General features: G+C 39.1%; 2 protein-coding genes across 2 annotated transcripts; one reads left to right on the forward strand and one right to left on the reverse strand.

Moving 5' to 3' along the window:
- Window positions 1-6,486: 6,486 nt before the first annotated feature.
- Window positions 6,487-10,907, reverse strand: LOC146660482 (uncharacterized). Its single transcript, XM_085419571.1, has 4 exons — window positions 10,814-10,907; window positions 10,563-10,688; window positions 8,592-8,939; window positions 6,487-8,516 (listed from the first exon to the last, which is right to left on the reverse strand). Exons 2-4 carry the CDS (start codon window positions 10,633-10,635, stop codon window positions 8,410-8,412), a joined length of 528 nt encoding a protein of 175 aa, XP_085275697.1. The 5' UTR covers window positions 10,636-10,688; window positions 10,814-10,907; the 3' UTR covers window positions 6,487-8,409.
- A 3,036-nt stretch (window positions 10,908-13,943) lies between these two features.
- Window positions 13,944-16,353, forward strand: thy1 (Thy-1 cell surface antigen). Its single transcript, XM_085419572.1, has 4 exons — window positions 13,944-13,957; window positions 14,474-14,517; window positions 14,603-14,926; window positions 15,063-16,353. The coding sequence occupies exons 1-4, from the start codon at window positions 13,944-13,946 to the stop codon at window positions 15,167-15,169; spliced, it is 489 nt and encodes a 162-aa protein (XP_085275698.1). The 3' UTR covers window positions 15,170-16,353.
- Window positions 16,354-17,113: the final 760 nt, after the last annotated feature.

Consider the following 17,113-nt stretch of genomic DNA (forward strand, 5'->3'; position numbering starts at 1 on the left):
GTTTCAGCAGGGTGGCTGTGCTGCCCCACATCTCTTGTCTGCTGCCCGCTCTCGAGTTTGCGTTTAAAGTTGCCTCGAGCCTAGCATGTCACCGAAGACAAGGTAGGTAAACTTAGGTTTCTCTTGTTAGTATATGATGCTGGGAGTTGCTCAAAGTAAACCAGTGGCACCGAAATCTACAGGAAATTGAGATCAGGTTGAGACCATTGATTGGTTATGGTTTTATGTTTGAAGCAGGTAAGCCTTTTGTTGAATTGGCGTATAATGTATAGTCATAGCTGTGTGTACATCTAGTAGATCTATGTTTATTGGTGCCAGATGATGAGGTTCCTGTTGTTTTCATCAAGATTCATAAGAACATGCAACATTTTCCTCCTCTAGTCTAGTTTAGTCTTGTGTTTAGTCTTTTGTCTAGTTTTTGTGAGCCTGTGTCATTTGTAGCCTCAGTTTGCTGTTCTTAGCTTAAAGCAATGGTACCTGGTGTGGTCTTCTGCGGCTGTAGCCCATCTGCTTCAAGGTTGTGCGTTGTACATTCAGAGGTGCTGAAATATTCAGACCAGTCTTTCTGGAACCAGCAACCATGCCACGTTAAAAGCAAACCCACTTAAGTCACACTTTCTTTCCCAGTGGATGCTCAGTTTAAACTTCAGCAAACAAACTCAAAGTGTAAAGTATGGGCAACTGTTCTTCCTTTTCAATTTAAAGCTACAGAAAATGAAATAGCTCATTCGATACTGAGCTGCAAACCAGGAGAATATCGACATGAAACAAAAAAATGAACTGTGTGGTATTTGGGGCTGAAACCCAAAATATACTGTCTGGGGGACATGTAAGACCAATATGAACATGTGCTAAACTGGTACAAAATGGGACCTTTAATGCTCTCATTTTCTGTGATAGCTTTCTTCACATTCATTTTTAATCTTAGTTTATGCTGCTGTCTATAGACGGCTCTTACTGTGGTATGAAACCTTTGTAGTTTATTCAGAAAATCAAACTGTAACTTTACTACCTTAAAAAGTCTTTAGAAAGAAGTGAGGTATCTATGAGTCATACAATTAGTTTGTCTCTCAGGAAATTAAATACACTTAGTTTTAACCATACTTCACTTCTGCCAAAGAAAAGCTAATTTGGGGCTGATAATTATTTTGATTCTTTGAAGTAGTGAGTAATATTTGACTTTTATTACTTAAAGTGTGCGAGTCCACATATCTTCCTGTAATACCAGCAAACCTTTGAGTCGTGTACTCAGAAAAGATGGTGTGGGGTGATAAAGATATCTATGGTTTTATATGAGTATGCCACATAGAATAAGATGGAAAGCATACTGATTTATAAATATTTTCACTTTGCTTTTGAGAAAATGGAAAAAGTCAGTGGCCTCTGAGAAGTAGTTTGTCTCGCAGGAAATTAAGTACACTTACAGCCATATGTCACTTCTGACAAAGAAAAGCTAATTTGGAGCTGATGATTGTTTTGATTCTTTGAACTAGTGAGTAATATTTCACTTTTATTACTTTAAAAAGTGTGTATGTCCATATATCTTCCTGTAACACCAGCAGACCTTTGAGTCATGTACTCAGAAAAGATGTTGAGTATTTACTCATGGAAAGTGCAATAAATGGTATTGTTGCTCTCGTCATACTAGCTAACAAAAGCATAGTGTAAGCAAAATAGTTTCAAGGTGACAAACTCGGGGCATGGCTTCACTTTAAAGATCTTTGGTTTTTCCAAAACTTTTGATCACAATCAGGGAATATAAGTAGGTAACTAAAAATTTCCCAGATATCATTAGTTTGTACAAACCGAAACTCCCCCAAGGCCTCAGCATGCCACAAATGCACTCTGTACAACATGGAGTCTCATACAACAGTTTATAATATCCAAGATCTGTGGACAAGCTTTCTGTGAAGGCACTCACAGTGTTGTAGAAGCTGTTATGTGAAAACTGATCAAGTTTCAAACTGGCACTCTTTCTCACTTCCACACACATAGTAGTAATGACTACTAGACTGTCGGTTTCAGAAAGTTGTTGACTGTAGCTCCCCATATCCAGTGCTGACCAGGCAGGTACTTCCTCTGACTCATACCAAGGCTTTTACAGTCCTCTCACTCTCTGTGGGAACTGTGTTTGGTTGGCTTTACAGCTCGCACTGTGTGATGAGTGACTGGAATGGCAAACATTTTGCCAGCTTTAAGAACAAGAGGGAACTATAAATATAGAAGCTAAATAGTTCTGAAAAGAGATGTATGTAGACACCAGAGGTGTTTACATTGTTATACATTACTTTGTGTATGTATAGAATACACCTAACAGGGCATTTCTGCCTGGAAACTGATAAGAGAGACCATATATATATCCAGGCCCAGTTAAAAGTTTCTTATAAAAATATCTATAGTTTCATATGAGTTTGGCAAATACTGATATACAAATATTTTCACTTTGACTTTTCCATTTTCTCCAAAGCAAAGTGGCCTGTGAGAGGTGCTGTTTGCTGGCGTCTCCAGCTTGAATGATCTGTTTAAATGTAGCAGAGTCACTAAAAATCAGTAATGAAGCTGTTTTGTTTATTTCTCACAAATGCACATATATTCACCGGCCACTTTGTTAGGTACGCCTGTTCAATCGCTTGTTAATGCAAACATCTTATTAGCCAATCACATTGCAGCAACTCAGTGCACTTAGGCATGCAGACATGGTCATGATGACTTGTTGAAATTCAAACAGATGGAGAATAAATGAGGAAGAAAGGTGATTTGGTTGACTGAATGTGGCATTGGGTTTTTTGTGCCGTACAGACTGGTCTGAGTATTTCAGAAACTGGCCATCTGCTGGGATTTTCCCACACAAGCATTTTTTAGTTAAGAGAATAGTCTGGAAAAACAACATATCCAGTAAGTGGGAATTCTCTAGGTAACAATGCCAGAATGCTTTGAGCTGATAGGAAGGCACAATAACTCAAATGACAATTTGTTACAACAAAGTTACTGTGTGCCTGTATACCTTTGACGGAGAAGATGTATGCCACATAACTTTCAAGTCTTCTATGTTTGTGGCTGAAATCACAGACAAAACTGTAGCTTGTTCGCTACATCTTATTGGAACATTGCAGGCGCCCATAAGAATGTCATCCTGGCTGAAGATTGAGCCCTGAGGTACAGGTAACCACAGGCGTGCTTTACACTTATGTGATCCAACTGATTTCCATTGTGCCCTCTTTAAACGTTATGTGATGGGACTGATCAGCAGGCAGCTACCAGGTTAATCTCATCATGAATTAATATTTATTTTGGCCTCCTCCCGAGAGATCTCGACATGCGCTGCGTCTCTGACGCTGGGTGTGCGTGTGTATATTGTGTTTTATATTAGCTGAAGTCCCAAATCCCAAACCACCTAATTTCCTGGCTTTGTGCCTGCACTGCACAGATAAATTAGCCAAGCCCCAGCCCCCTGTGTCGCCCCTCCATGCCACCCACTCCCCCCTTTGAGAGAAACTATCACCAAAGGTCCATCTTATTTTTACAGGCAAGGGAGGAATAAACTCTATCAGCTCTGAGGTACATTATATAAACATTCATCTTCCACTCGGTGCAGATATTAATAGAAGTTGTACTGCTTTTTCAATGAGGCAATTACCAACCTCAACCGGGAGAAGTCGGGGGTAGTGGAACACATCTGTGTCATGAGATAAATCTGGTTTGTGATGTGTTGTGCTGCAGCCTTTACAAAGGTTTGTATTTAGGCTTCTCACTGACTAAGAGTCCTGTACTGCAGGATGAGGGTGGTGGCTGGGAATTCATTATGTGTATACTTATCTTATTTAACCCATGAGTACTCAGTGTCAGTGAGATCTACAAACCTGTCCTTCATTTTAAACATAACTATATGACCTCATGTTAAACATGATATTATACAACAAAAGGCCTAGGAGCTATGCTGGAGATACTAGTTAAAATTTCCCTTTGGATATTCCTCACTTTGGATAATAGTCTGTTGAAATAGCCCAGCATATTACATTGCCTTGAGAAACTGGTATGTGTAATATGTGTAAACCGGTATGTAGCTTCATATGTTTTAACATTACGCTCAACAAATCTACAAACTAAACCTACCAGAAAAAGTCAGATTTGTGTTGGGCTGATTATTTGTTGCAAAAAAGCTACTTGATAATAAATATTATACTGTTGCAAAGCCTTTTTATTTCCTCTTAAATGGAACCACATTTGTAAGAAAAATTGCATTTTTGGGTTGAGCAGCAGAGTTGAGTCTGTGGGTCATGCCCATGAAAAACTTGACAAATCGTCTGAGCCAATGCCAAACCGCTAATGTATAACAAACACAACCACACTGACTGAAATGCTGGTTGAAGAAATGGGAAGCCACCCCACAGCAGAGTGTGACCAGGCTGCTGATCAACATGAGGAGGAGCTGCTAGACTGTTGTGGCTGTGTATGGCTCCTCCACATGCTGCTCAGGCCCCTGTTTGTCAATGAATAAATTGTTAAATTGCCAATAGGTCTTGTTTCTCCTCCGTATTATTGTAGGGTCTTTATTTTACAATATAACGGCCTGATGGCAAATTTTGTTGTGATTTGGTGCAATATAAACAAAGTTTCCTAAAACTTCACCCCATTCAATAAACTACACCAAACAGTTAATAGCAGAATCAGCTGTTTGGCATTTGCAAGGAAGATATGGCAAGTTTTTCATGGTTGTAACCCTCAGACTCAACTCTGCTGCTCAACCCACAAATGCATTTTCCTTAAAATGTGGCTCCATTGAAAGGTAAATAAACAAGCTGTCCAACAGTATAACAATTTATTTCCACTAGCATTGTTACAACAAAGAAATAAACCAAACACAAATCTTCTTACTTTTTGTGCAAAGTTTAAAAGAGGAGCTAACAGTTTGTCTTTAAAAGTGTTGTCAATGTTGGTTCTCACTGTAAATTGGAAGTCTTTCTTCCACTACACTAAGAACCCATGCCCTTTCTAGACAGAAGACATTTCCTCTGGTTTTTCTGATCTATGTTTATTATTACAGGAAGTGACATCACCTTTACCGTCATTCTTTACTATTAGTGCGTCTGCACCAAAGTTTTGAGGCTTTGCAAAGGGCTTAGCTTTAGGCCTGTGTGAACAATCACAACGAGAAGATTACTCAATTATGACCTTTTTGAATGCTGAAACATCAGATAACCACCTATCGTCAACCACACTTTCAGTTGATTTGGAGGTGTCTAATGGAAAAAATGACGAAAGACTCAGTGCTGCACAGCTGAATTGCCTTTTTGCACAGCTAGGGCTGTGCCCAAACCTGCAGTTTCCTGAGCGGCCACTTTAGGGTGGCTCCAAAAATGAGTCAATCCCAATATGCTCACATGTGAATATACCAACTTATAGCGTGTTACAAAAAATGTCTTTGGTCTTTATATCTAAAATACCCAACTGGCCCTTTTGAACTCTATCGAGGCCTTTAGCCAGCTGCCAGTCAAAGCTCTGTTGGTGTCTCACTAAGAAATAACATGGCTTGCTGTCCTGTTAATGAACAGACTGTCCAAGAATGCTCTGCTCCAGTTTTAGCAAGTAAAGTTCTCCTTTTTCAGTGTGTTATTTGTGTGTTATCACTAATTATAGTAGGTATCTGTTTCTGGGTGAGGCACAATCAGTGGATGCAGTATTTCTCTCATCTAATTATGGGCACTTCTGGCTCCAAAAATAACACGGCAGATGTGAACATATTAGTTGAATCATAACATTACCACTTTAAAATGGGGTCTCACTGTGACAGCCAAGAAAAAAAATCATGCATATGACTCTGACTAAATAGAATAAAATAGAATTCAACTTTATTGTCATTGCACATGTCACTAGTACACGGCAACGAAATGCAGTTTGCATCCATCCAGAAAGTGATTAGCAATAATATAGACATATTACAAAATATATATTACCAATAATATAGATATATAGCTATATTACAAATATGGGTCTATTATAGGTATGTTACAATGTACACGGTATGAAGGTATGTTATGAATATGCTATAACTATAAGTATGTACAGGCTGTAGTGAGCTTACAAGTTATGTACAGGCTATGAAGAGGATATAAATATGAAAACTATACAGAAATATGAAATATATTGATATATATGAACTATACAAGTTATAAACAGTTGTAGAACTATAATTATTGTATTATGATCTATTATGTAAATCTATGTAAATCTATTATGTTCCACCAACTCGTAATCACACTAATTATAATCAGGATGCACGACACAAAAGATCTGGGCCCCCAAAAAACAAAAACTAATGTTGATAATATTAATAATTACACCTGAGATTTCCTGTAATATAGCCGTGTGTAGTGCCGGTGACAAAGACCCACAGGCAATACAATATGAGACAAGTTTATTTTTACAGCACCTTTCAATACCAAGACAATGAATGTGCTTTACATACATTAAGTCATAAAAGGCATTTTATGTATAGGTCTTTATGGATACTATACTACACATATAATGGCTTTCTATATATTGCAAAAGTGCTCTCTCTACTGGACAGAAATAGTAAGGTAGCAAAACCAAAAAGAATCAGAATCAATATGGCTAACTTGTTTTGGTAGTGTTTAGACATGTGTACACGTGTTCTTCTATCCTAACCTGAAACGAGTGCGAGATAAGACTCACCTCTTGTCCTCCAACTATATTTTAATTTGTTTCATACATTTCATTTCTGTGAAATGAGTCGGCACAGGGCCAAGCAATAAAAACAAACCATAACACAATAAATTAAAAAACACATTCTTTCAAAATAGTGACTTGTGCAGAGAAAATGCAGGTAACGTTCATAATTCATTATCTTTATTTTTCAATATAGTTTAGCAAACCTTAGTACACCTTTAGTGTTACAGTAAAACAATCAAAAATGATGACTAGAAGAAAAATATCAGGCCGTCTTCCAAGAATCATTTTCTAAATAATACTGAAAAAAGGTGCCTTGAAAATAGTTAAATGGAGAAAAACTGCAGACACAATTATTCGTACACTGTGATCATTAAAACTAAGAAATGCATAAATACAGCCTAGCAGGGCCCCAAACGTTGGTGTTGGATAGTATGGAAGGTGAGTACATTTTAAAGATAACATAATAAAATTGAAACACTCTAATATTACTTTCATATTTTGCCAATACTATGCACATTAATGTTTTAAGCAATAGCTCGTTTAAACACCCAAGGTGTGCTGCAGCGATTACTTGAAATGCAAAAAGTTACACTTCCAATATCTATTGCTTATGTTTCATATCTTGGAGATGTGTTTCTGCTGGACTGCTGCTATTTAAGTTTTTATTTAATCAATGCAAAGCTGCAAAAGTCGAAACAGCTACACCAACTCCGTGTCTTTTTGAGCTTTGGGGTGGAATGATGATGATAATAACATGAGAAATCCTTTAAAGTAAAGACTGAAACGCGGTGGAGTGACTGCAAGATCTTCTCCGAGATCTTCGAGGGAAGGAGCGATCGTCCCAGCTATGTTATTGCTCTCCAAAAAAAGGTTTTATTTGAGTGATTTTCTTATTATCAGGTGGGCCGTCTGTGCAGATCCAGTGTCCAGGTTTAATTTAAATGAGCTAAAGGTCAAAGAGGTCCAGTGCTAGCAGGAAAGGCAGTGTTAGTGCAGTTATGTATTACTGTCATTCAAATGTCATAGCGGCCACATGAATACATCTTTAGGTTTACAGACCGTATGAGCTCTTGCGCACTCTCTATTCTTTTATAGATATGTCTCTATGATAGAAGAACAAAAGCCCTCAGAGATGACCTCCACTCTTAATATAGGCATATATAGACTTCTTCTGTCAGCTTCTCTAATATGATAAAACGTATTTGTAATAAATTTCATTAACAAAATATTTGTATATCCCAAAACTTATTTACAAGAGAGACCTAATAAAGACAGACAAACAAACGGAACCGATTACGTACTCCCACCATTTGGGGTGAGGAAAAAAAATCTGATTTAAAACAAATCATAAAAGATTTGTTAGGGAAGAAATCTTTTATCATAAAAGAGAACGAACACCCTTTAGCGCTGCATTCATTTGCCGTGTTTGCCATTTCCACTTGTCATGAATTCTTTTCCCTTGTGAAACAAAGGTGATCAAGGTACTGAGGTGACAGTGAGGTCTAATACATACAATCTCTTACACATCAGCGGTACATTTTTGAAGAGTAGTCCAATGCTAAGGGAGAGGTTATTTAAAATTTTTTATTCAGTCTTCATTTAGAGAGCTTCTACTCTCTGCCTATAACTTGATTTAATGCACAACCATCATGCCAGAGAGAGAAATAAATCGTGTACTAAAAAAGGCCCACTGAGTTGCTATCCTGTGAAAGCAAGAGATCAAGGACTCAGAAGACCCACAGCCACAGGAAGTGAAAACACCAGCGATAAAAGCCAAGGTGCTGATTTGAACATAACACTGATTGCAGAGCAGATTGGAAGAAGCCCTGTAAAGGAGAAAAGCTTAAGTTTAGTTTCCACCGGTGTTTGTGGGAAACAGATAATGAGTAAACGCTACTCACTGTGATGAACGGCCATGCTGTTCTCCTTCCAAGTGCTCCCCTGATAAACCCTGCAGGTGTAGGTGTACGGCTTCTCATCGGCCATCGGCGCCCAGGTGAGGCGGCACAGATTAGGGTGGACCAGGCTTACGTTGCTCCTTCTACGGTCGTCTATGGACACGTAGATGACCTGGTTGGGGAAGGTGGTCCCCACCAGCCGGCTGTCCTGCCGATACTCGCAGTAGGGGCCGGGGACCTCGTAGGTCTCCGGGAACTCACAGTCCACCCTGACATTTCGCTCCAGGTAGGTGAGACATGGAAACATCTGGGGCCCACGTGGAGCAAACAGGAATGTAGTCACCGGGTTCACTGAAACAGAAGCAGCCAGGATGTTTGCTCTGTGATGGAAATTTTTAAGATAAGACGATAAGATTTCAAATTTAAGACAAGAACACACAGAGAGCGCAATTACCCTGAAAGTCAAAGGTTATACTAAAACTTTGATATTTTATGCTAAGGTCAGCAGTGGTAATACGGACCGAGCGTAGTATATTAATCTTTTGGTGTCATTGTGAAGTTATATAATGTTGTATTGAAAAAATAATAATTAGTGCTCAGACAAAGAATGTGCTTATCTCCCCCAATATTACTTTTAAAATTTGGAGATAGTCTAACGGAAATAAAAGCTTTTTCTTAATTTGTTTAACCTTATGGTTTCTTCTTTTTTTCAAGGTCACCTTTGATCTCAGGCGCTAATATATTGCGGTGAAGTTTGAAGACGATCCATGAATACAAAGTTTTTACCGGTTTTCACATTTGGTGTGATCTTGATCATTAAATCAGTGAGTTCAAGCTGTTATTAACAAATTATTATGAAATAGAATTTCATTACCCTTAGTGTTATAACATTACAACTGAAGTAGAATGTTTTTCACTTCAAGATACAGAGGCCATCATTCACAAGGCTACTCACTGAGCTAGCTAACAAGCTAATTTAGCATGTAAACATAAAATATGACCCCGCAAATGTTTTTATTCACATTCCAGTTCATTCACACAACAGTGTTGTGCGTCTTTCTCAGATGAAGAGATTAAAAGTAACCCTCAAATATCTGTAACTCTGAATAATAAATGAATGTCAGCTGCTATCGAACAAAGTGCTCATGTGCCAAGATATTCAACAAGCTAGCTGGCATGTGTATTGTTGTTGGGCCAAAGTAATTGTAATTATTTGATAATTTACATTCTTTATTTTGTATTAGTTTATTTTGAAGAAATAGCTTTGCTGTTCACACTAACTTAAGAGAGCTGCGGGCTTCTTGACTGGTTGAAAAGAGAAATGGCAGGGACAGCAAAAGTGTCATTGGGAAATAAAGCCAAATTTATTACAGCTTTGCTTGAAAAATATAGTTTATGTACAGCCTATTCATTAACTAATTATAATATTAGACAAAGACAACAAATAAATACAAAATAGAGTTTTTAAATGATTATTTTATTAAGTGCCGTTTTTATTTTGAACATTGCTCTCTCTTTCTCTCTGTATATATCTAACTATATCTATTCATGTGTGCCTGTGTGTTCTCCTGTCCACTCAGGTCAAAAGTTATAACAAATAATTTGTGATAAAAGACTCTTTCCTTGTATATTACATAATCTATATGAATCTTTACTGATCTCTGTGGTGAAACTGAGCAACAACATCTTCACTGCAGTAACACAGAAAGATTTTTGACTCGATCACAAGGACTGTGGAGCTTAAATTTCAGTAACGGTTATATATATATATATATATATATATATATAGATATAGATATATAGATATATCTATATAGATATATCTATATATCTATATATAGATATATCTATATAGATATATAGATAGATAATATCTTTCGTGTTATCAGCATTCTCGTCCTAGTAATAAATTCCACTTAAAACGGGGCTGGATGCCAATGGATGGTAACAAAAAGAGTAATTAAAGAGACATACTGTGAGTCGTCTGATGCGTTATCATTATGTTGCCAAAGAGGAGACAGCCTATGACGGACAGGTGCAGCTCCATGGCGATAGACAGGCTATCTGTCGGATCAGATCAACCTTCACACCAGCCGGAGCCTGGCAAAGTTCATCATGGGACAAAACGTTAAAGTTACGCTGCCGCAGAATGCCACCACAAGATATGTCAGACAAACACATATACGAGCATGCAACCTAAAGGTGGGATAACCTTCAAATCGCACCTATTAGCCTCCTGTAGCCTCTAATAGCGTAATTCTAACAGGCCTGGATGTGGGACTCTGTCTGCAGCCCGAATGCCGGTAGGACTACGCCCCTGCGGTGTCCGTGCACTGCAGCAGACTGCTGAGCGGTCCACGTTTCAGGCGGGTAAAACTGAATTCTTGCCGCAAAACAAGAGTTCCCCCTGCAGGTCAAAAAGTAGAAGCACAACCGAGAAATACAGCAGTCACTTCTCTGCAAGTACACGCGGGGAAGCATGCTGAATCCAAACTCAGGGGAGCTTTAAGCATACTGATAGCTGACATCATTTCACTTCAGTAGTCTTAAAAAACATTTTACCCACGGACAAGTAAATGTGTAGAGGTGGTGTTTGTTATTGCACTGTACTGTATATATTTGCTTCCCCTAAATACTGACTTCCTTATATTTTTAAGGACTAAATGTCAAATCAGGCAGTGAACCCTAATAAGTGGCAGAAGAAGCCTTTAAATTCTTAGGACAAGTAAAATGAGTTTGGCATTTCAGTAAAATAGAGTACCTATAGTATTAATATCCCTTCATGCTCTAGTCTGGTGTGATCAGTGTTTGTTGGTAAAACTATATAAAACACCTAAACTAAAGAGAAAGACATTCTAGCAACTGAAGACGCTGATATAGAGCTATATTTTATTAAACTTTAAGACATACATATGACAAATATATATAAACAATAACCTTTATTATAGGTATATCTTGTAATACTGGGCTGGCCCTTCTTATACCTTCAGAGCTGTCTTAAATCTTAAAGTCATAAATTCAGCAAACATTCCTCAGAGATTTTGGTCCATGTTGTCAAGATGGACTGTAGTGTTTAAACGGTGCTCAGTTGGTAGTGAAGGACCCAAAGTGTCCCTTGAGCAGTGTTCTTAGCTGACAGCAGTGGCATCTGGTGTGTTCTTCTGCTGCTTCAGAGATGGCATTCTGCATACCTTGGCTGAAAGGAGTTTTTGTTGCCTTCCTATCAGTAGTCTAGCCATTCTGACCTCTGACACCATCAAGAGTTAATCACGCTGGGGCTCCCCCCCCCCCTCCCCCCCCCCCCCCCCCCCCCCCCCCCCAGTCTGTGAGCTGGTTCTCTGAGAAAATCCCAGTAGATCAGCAACCTGTCTATCACCAAGGAGCATGGCATGTTGAAAGTCACTAAAATCAGCTTTTTTCCCCCCATTCTGATGCTCAGTTTGAACTTCAGCAGGGCATCCTGACAATGTCTGCATATATTAAATGCACTGAGCATCTGCCATTTGATTGGCTGATTAGATGTTTGTGTTAACAAGAATTAGAACAGGTGTACCTAATGAAGTGACTGGTGAGCATATACAAAACATTTAAAAATAAAAAAGGAAAACGAGGTAGTTTTTCATATATGGACATTACATTTTTAGATATAAATGTGACATTTAACAGAGACAGATGTATGTAGCCTATCCACTGTCACACACCTGCATTCAAAGTTTACTTTGGGGTCGCTGTAGCTCAGGAGGCAGAGCAGGTTATCCACTATTTGTAAGGCTGAATAGAAAGCACTTAAGCATAGAAAGTGTTTGTATGAATAAGTGTGAATGGGTGAATTAGGCATGTTGTATAAAGTCCTTTGAGTTCTATATAAGAGCCAGTTCATTTACCATTTTAGTTTCTTCCTTTCTTTCCTTGGAAAGGATAACACACAATACACATTTGACCCAGGAGGCATACCTCTGTACACCAAGAACAATAATGCTAAGTTTCCTAAAGTGGAAGAGAGATACCAGAAGCATGTATCATATTCTGCATAACATAAAACTGTTATTTAGTAACAATTTCTTGATGATAATATAATACTAGCTATATGGTATGGCAACAGTAAAGGAGGAAAATACTTATTGGAAAAGAACAGGCGAGGGCTCGTCTTTCATCTGCAGTGTATTAGCAGCAGAGGACCAGCAGGGTTCACAGCTACAGAGTCTCTAATGAATACTTTTGGCATGCGGGGATCATCACAGCCTGCACTCTCAGCTATTTATATTCGAAAAGGAGAAGACAATAAGAAAATGCAAGAAAACATAGCATCAGAATATTAAAAGGGAGGAGAGTAGCAGGCATCCTCTGCTATCAGAGACTGCTGAGGGTTGTGCCTTTCAGAGACCTCTGCAACACTTCTGTCAGGGAGACTGCTTCAGCATGGCAGCTGTTCAGGAAGGATCTTGATGAAGTGGATAAGCAGTGTGATGAGGATGCAGGGCACACTGTGGGTTTGGCTCTGGGAACTTTAACAAAATCTGGACGGTGTTGAGGATTTTAGACAGTATAAGATGATGTTGGACGTTAGATACAATTTTTACAACCCCCCACCTGATTAAAGTGTTACCATTAAAAGTGTTTTGAAAAAGTAGGTGTGTAGTATCATATTTATGGCAGCAATTCAGCTTTACATGATATGGGTCTTTACCAGATTTAACTTAGTCCACAGTGCGGTTGTAGGAGTGGAAGCTGTGGTCTCTTGTTTGGTTTTTAAAAGCTTCTTCTTTCCACTTCCAATAATGTTTGCAGATTTATCCTCCCACATGATTCGCTATCAGGTTAATTAAATGACTGCTGATAAAGTATCAGCAGAAAGCTACTATATGATCCTGTCATCAGCCTCGTGATCTCGTGGTTTCTGTCTCCTTTTCTTCGTAAACGAATCTCCACATCTCTGTGTTTAAAATTCATGTTGGTGAAAGTAGCAGAGAAACTGCTGACACACATAGCGCTTGCACATATTGAGTAGATCAGCTGCGGAGGTGTGCCAGCTAATCAAATCCTCGTCACCACGTATCCCTTCTCATTCATCTGCCTCCTTCATTCTTTTCAGAATGAAACCAGAGGTTTGTGTACTGACACGTGATCCTCCGTCCTCTGGTAAAACAGCCTGAAAATCAATAGAAAACCGTACACAGTCCTAAGAAATGTCCCCAAAGTCCACCGGAGCAGCATTTTCTCCCCCTCCCCTCTCTGTGTCCCCCCCCTCCACTCCCTTCCTCGCGCCCTCCCTCTCTCCCCTGCTTCTTCTATAAGCCGACCTCTACTGTATCTACCCCCAGCATCACACTGCAGAGCACTGAGGAAGACTCAAAAATGCATCAGAGAAGGTGAGAGGGATTCATGCGCTATGTTTGTGCATGCTGTTTAATCTGAATGGCAAAATATCGAACCGTGGCATGCACAATGCATTTCTGTCATTCGGTTATTCTGGATGAAGTATATGGTCCAGCTGCTCTAAAGCAAATGTTTGAATGCAGGAAAGGGTTGGTTTGCATCAAGCAAATAAAATGAAGTGCTTAGTCTATTCTTTCTACATATCGAGGACGTGAATAATTAGCTGGTATCCTCTAAAGAGGTTAAGCACGGAAATGTGTCAGTAAAGTTTGTACTTCGATTCTTTGCATTGTGAACCGTGAGGCTGGATTGTGATCGATTGTGTAGCGTTAAGGGTACAGCGACTTTTCTGTGGTTTAGCACAGAGCAGCAGAAGTGTGATGTTCATGTCTCCGAAGTGACTTGACTCCACTCTTTACAGCTGACTCAGATTTATTTGGAATCCAGCTAATGTCGAGACAAACACAATAAAAAACTCTTAACTTCCTCTTTTTTGTTTTGTTTTTTAGGAACCTCGGGAGAATGTCTTTGTTTACCACCATATTACTCTTTGGTAAGACACGCATCCTCACGTGAGCAACCCCAAATGTATACGTTTGTGTTCTTAATTAGGATCATCTCTTCCTGCTTCATTATAGGCTTTGCATCTGCTCAGAAGGTGATTCAGTTGTCCTACTGCTCTATAGACGAGGACCACCTCAGGATGGACTGCAAATACTCACTTCCTTCTGAGTCATCAGAAGTCTTTTGCAAGTACACGCACGGTGAACGCCTCTTCGACACCACTGACCCATCGGAGGAGCAGCACGCCCCCTTCAAGAAACGTGCCAAAGCCCGCATCTTCCCAGGCAACATCTGTCGCCTGCTGTATAAGAACCTGCCCAACGGCAAGTCCACCTTCACCTGCAACATCAAAGTGGGCGACTCGGCCCCTGTGACCAAAACTTCGGTAGTCGAGAAGAGTAAGATGCTTATCCTCATGCTCGTTTGACCCATATGTGCACTTCCTGTTATTTTTACAAATAAGAATAGAACATGTGAGCTTGACAAACAAAACACGCGTCCTTGTGAACCTGTGTTGCTTTTTTCTTATCGCAGAGCTCCTCCTCCCCTGTTCTGCATGGAGTGTCCTATTACAAAGCTGCAGTGGCCTACTGTTGACCTTGATGACCTTTCCCATGCTGCTGGAAATTCACTGGCTGTGAAGAAGGCGCCAAACTGCTGCATATCTTAACACTGCAACCATAACCATCTGGTCACTGATGCTGTACTCCCCCGAAGTTGCGTGTATGCACAAAGTGCAATAAGTTAAACTGAATGTACTCACAGTATATATTTGGTATGTCACACACTTGCACACTTGGCATTATGCACTCAATACTAAGCACACATACTGCTGCATATACACTATACTCTAAACTAATATTAGCTCTAAGCTATAAGTTACCTGTTGTATCTGGCAGACTTTCAGTAGGGTTAATGAGAAAAAAAGCATGATTTAAAATTGAAATCCTAGATTCTGCAGTGCTCACTATCTAGATTCTATCATTGTAGCAGATGTAGTCAAAGATATTGACAGATTGCTTCTTTAATAAGACAAAAACTGTCTGATTTAGAGGGTTTTTAAGAAGGGATGGAAACTAGTTTTGCTGTTCCATCTAATGAGTGAAATCTTCACAGCTCTAAAGTGCAACGCTGCACTCTCCAATGTGAATTATTGCTGAGTCACGTCGCTCGTTAAGGTAAGCAATCTATTTTGCCTGACTGAAATCTGTCCCTAGTGTCTCCTCCTGGCTGTCAAAAAATGACAGCAGATGGCAGTGACCTTGTGCTGCACAGGCCCACTAACGGGAGACCGTGCTGTGTATTTGTCAATAGAAATTGGATGGAGCAATGAAGATAGCTGACAGGGTTTTAATGTAAGCTTCAAATGATGTTTTGACTTACTATTGCATGCAATCAAGTTTCTCTATTCTATCGTGTTCTATTCTATTCTGAGGAGAGGATCAATAGTCTGTATCAAGTCCCTCAACTACAGTTGCAAAGACACCCAAACACAGTTTTTTTTAAATTTTGCCTTTCACGTGTGCCTAAAACACATAAGCCATGTTTGGCTGAGGCTTATTTAGTACATGTTTGAAACTATAAGCTAAGTCAGATACTCAGTCTTTATGAATTTATGAATTTACATTAAAAATTATTTCACTGGTGCAGTGTTTTCTCCTGAGGTCAGCCTGTTCTGATGGCTGTTTCCAGCAGGATAACGCACCATGTCACAAAGCTCAGATCATCTCAGTCTGGCTCCTTTAACATGACAATGAGTTTACAGGATTCAAATGACCTCCACAGTCATCAGATCTCAGTGTCATCGGCAGCTGTGGGATGTGGTGGAGCAAGAGAGTTGCATCATGGATGTTCAGCCAGCAGTTTGTGCCAATACGGACCAAAATCTCAGAGGAACGTTTCCAGCACCTTGTTGAATCTGTGACATTAAGAACTGAAGCGATTCTGGAAACAAAAGGGGGTCCAGTCAAGTAGTAGAAAGGTGTATCTAATTAAGTAGCCAGTGAGTGTATACAGTGTCTGGTATTTCATACTATACTAAAGGCGCATATCCTTTGGCTGAGCCAAGTGAGTCAAATTGTATTTGAAGGTGTTGAAAAGCAACAGTGAAAGAGAAGGAAAAGAATATCTCGTTTCTATAAAAATCTGTGACTGACAGGATCTGTTTTGAAATTGCATCCTTTAACTGAAAATGAATGAATAATAAAATGAATGAATAAAATTCACACTTGAGTTCAGCTTCTGGAAAGTAGTCCTTGTAAACAAGAAATACAGTCCAACTACCATTTGAAAAAAATGATTTTACTGATTGTTTGTATTCTGCCAAAACAGGAAGATGATTAATCTATAGTACTGGTACCCTGTATACAGAATAAAGAAATAATATGGATTTTCTTTTATAAAATACATTTTTTTATAAAGTTGTATCATTAAACTCTCTTTTAAATAGAAATAACGTTGTTAAAATGCACATATACACTGTAAAAAAGGGCAGTGAAATTGACATAAAAACCATGTAAAACCCCTACAGAAATGTATAGTAAACCCCAAAACACAACTTTCCTGTTTCGATCACAGTGAATTAT

The sequence above is a fragment of the Rhamphochromis longiceps genome, linkage group LG10, assembly GCF_057381845.1.
Source record: "Rhamphochromis longiceps isolate RC_006_pf linkage group LG10, R_longiceps_female_GT1.1, whole genome shotgun sequence".
NCBI classification, from domain to species: domain Eukaryota; kingdom Metazoa; phylum Chordata; class Actinopteri; order Cichliformes; family Cichlidae; genus Rhamphochromis; species Rhamphochromis longiceps.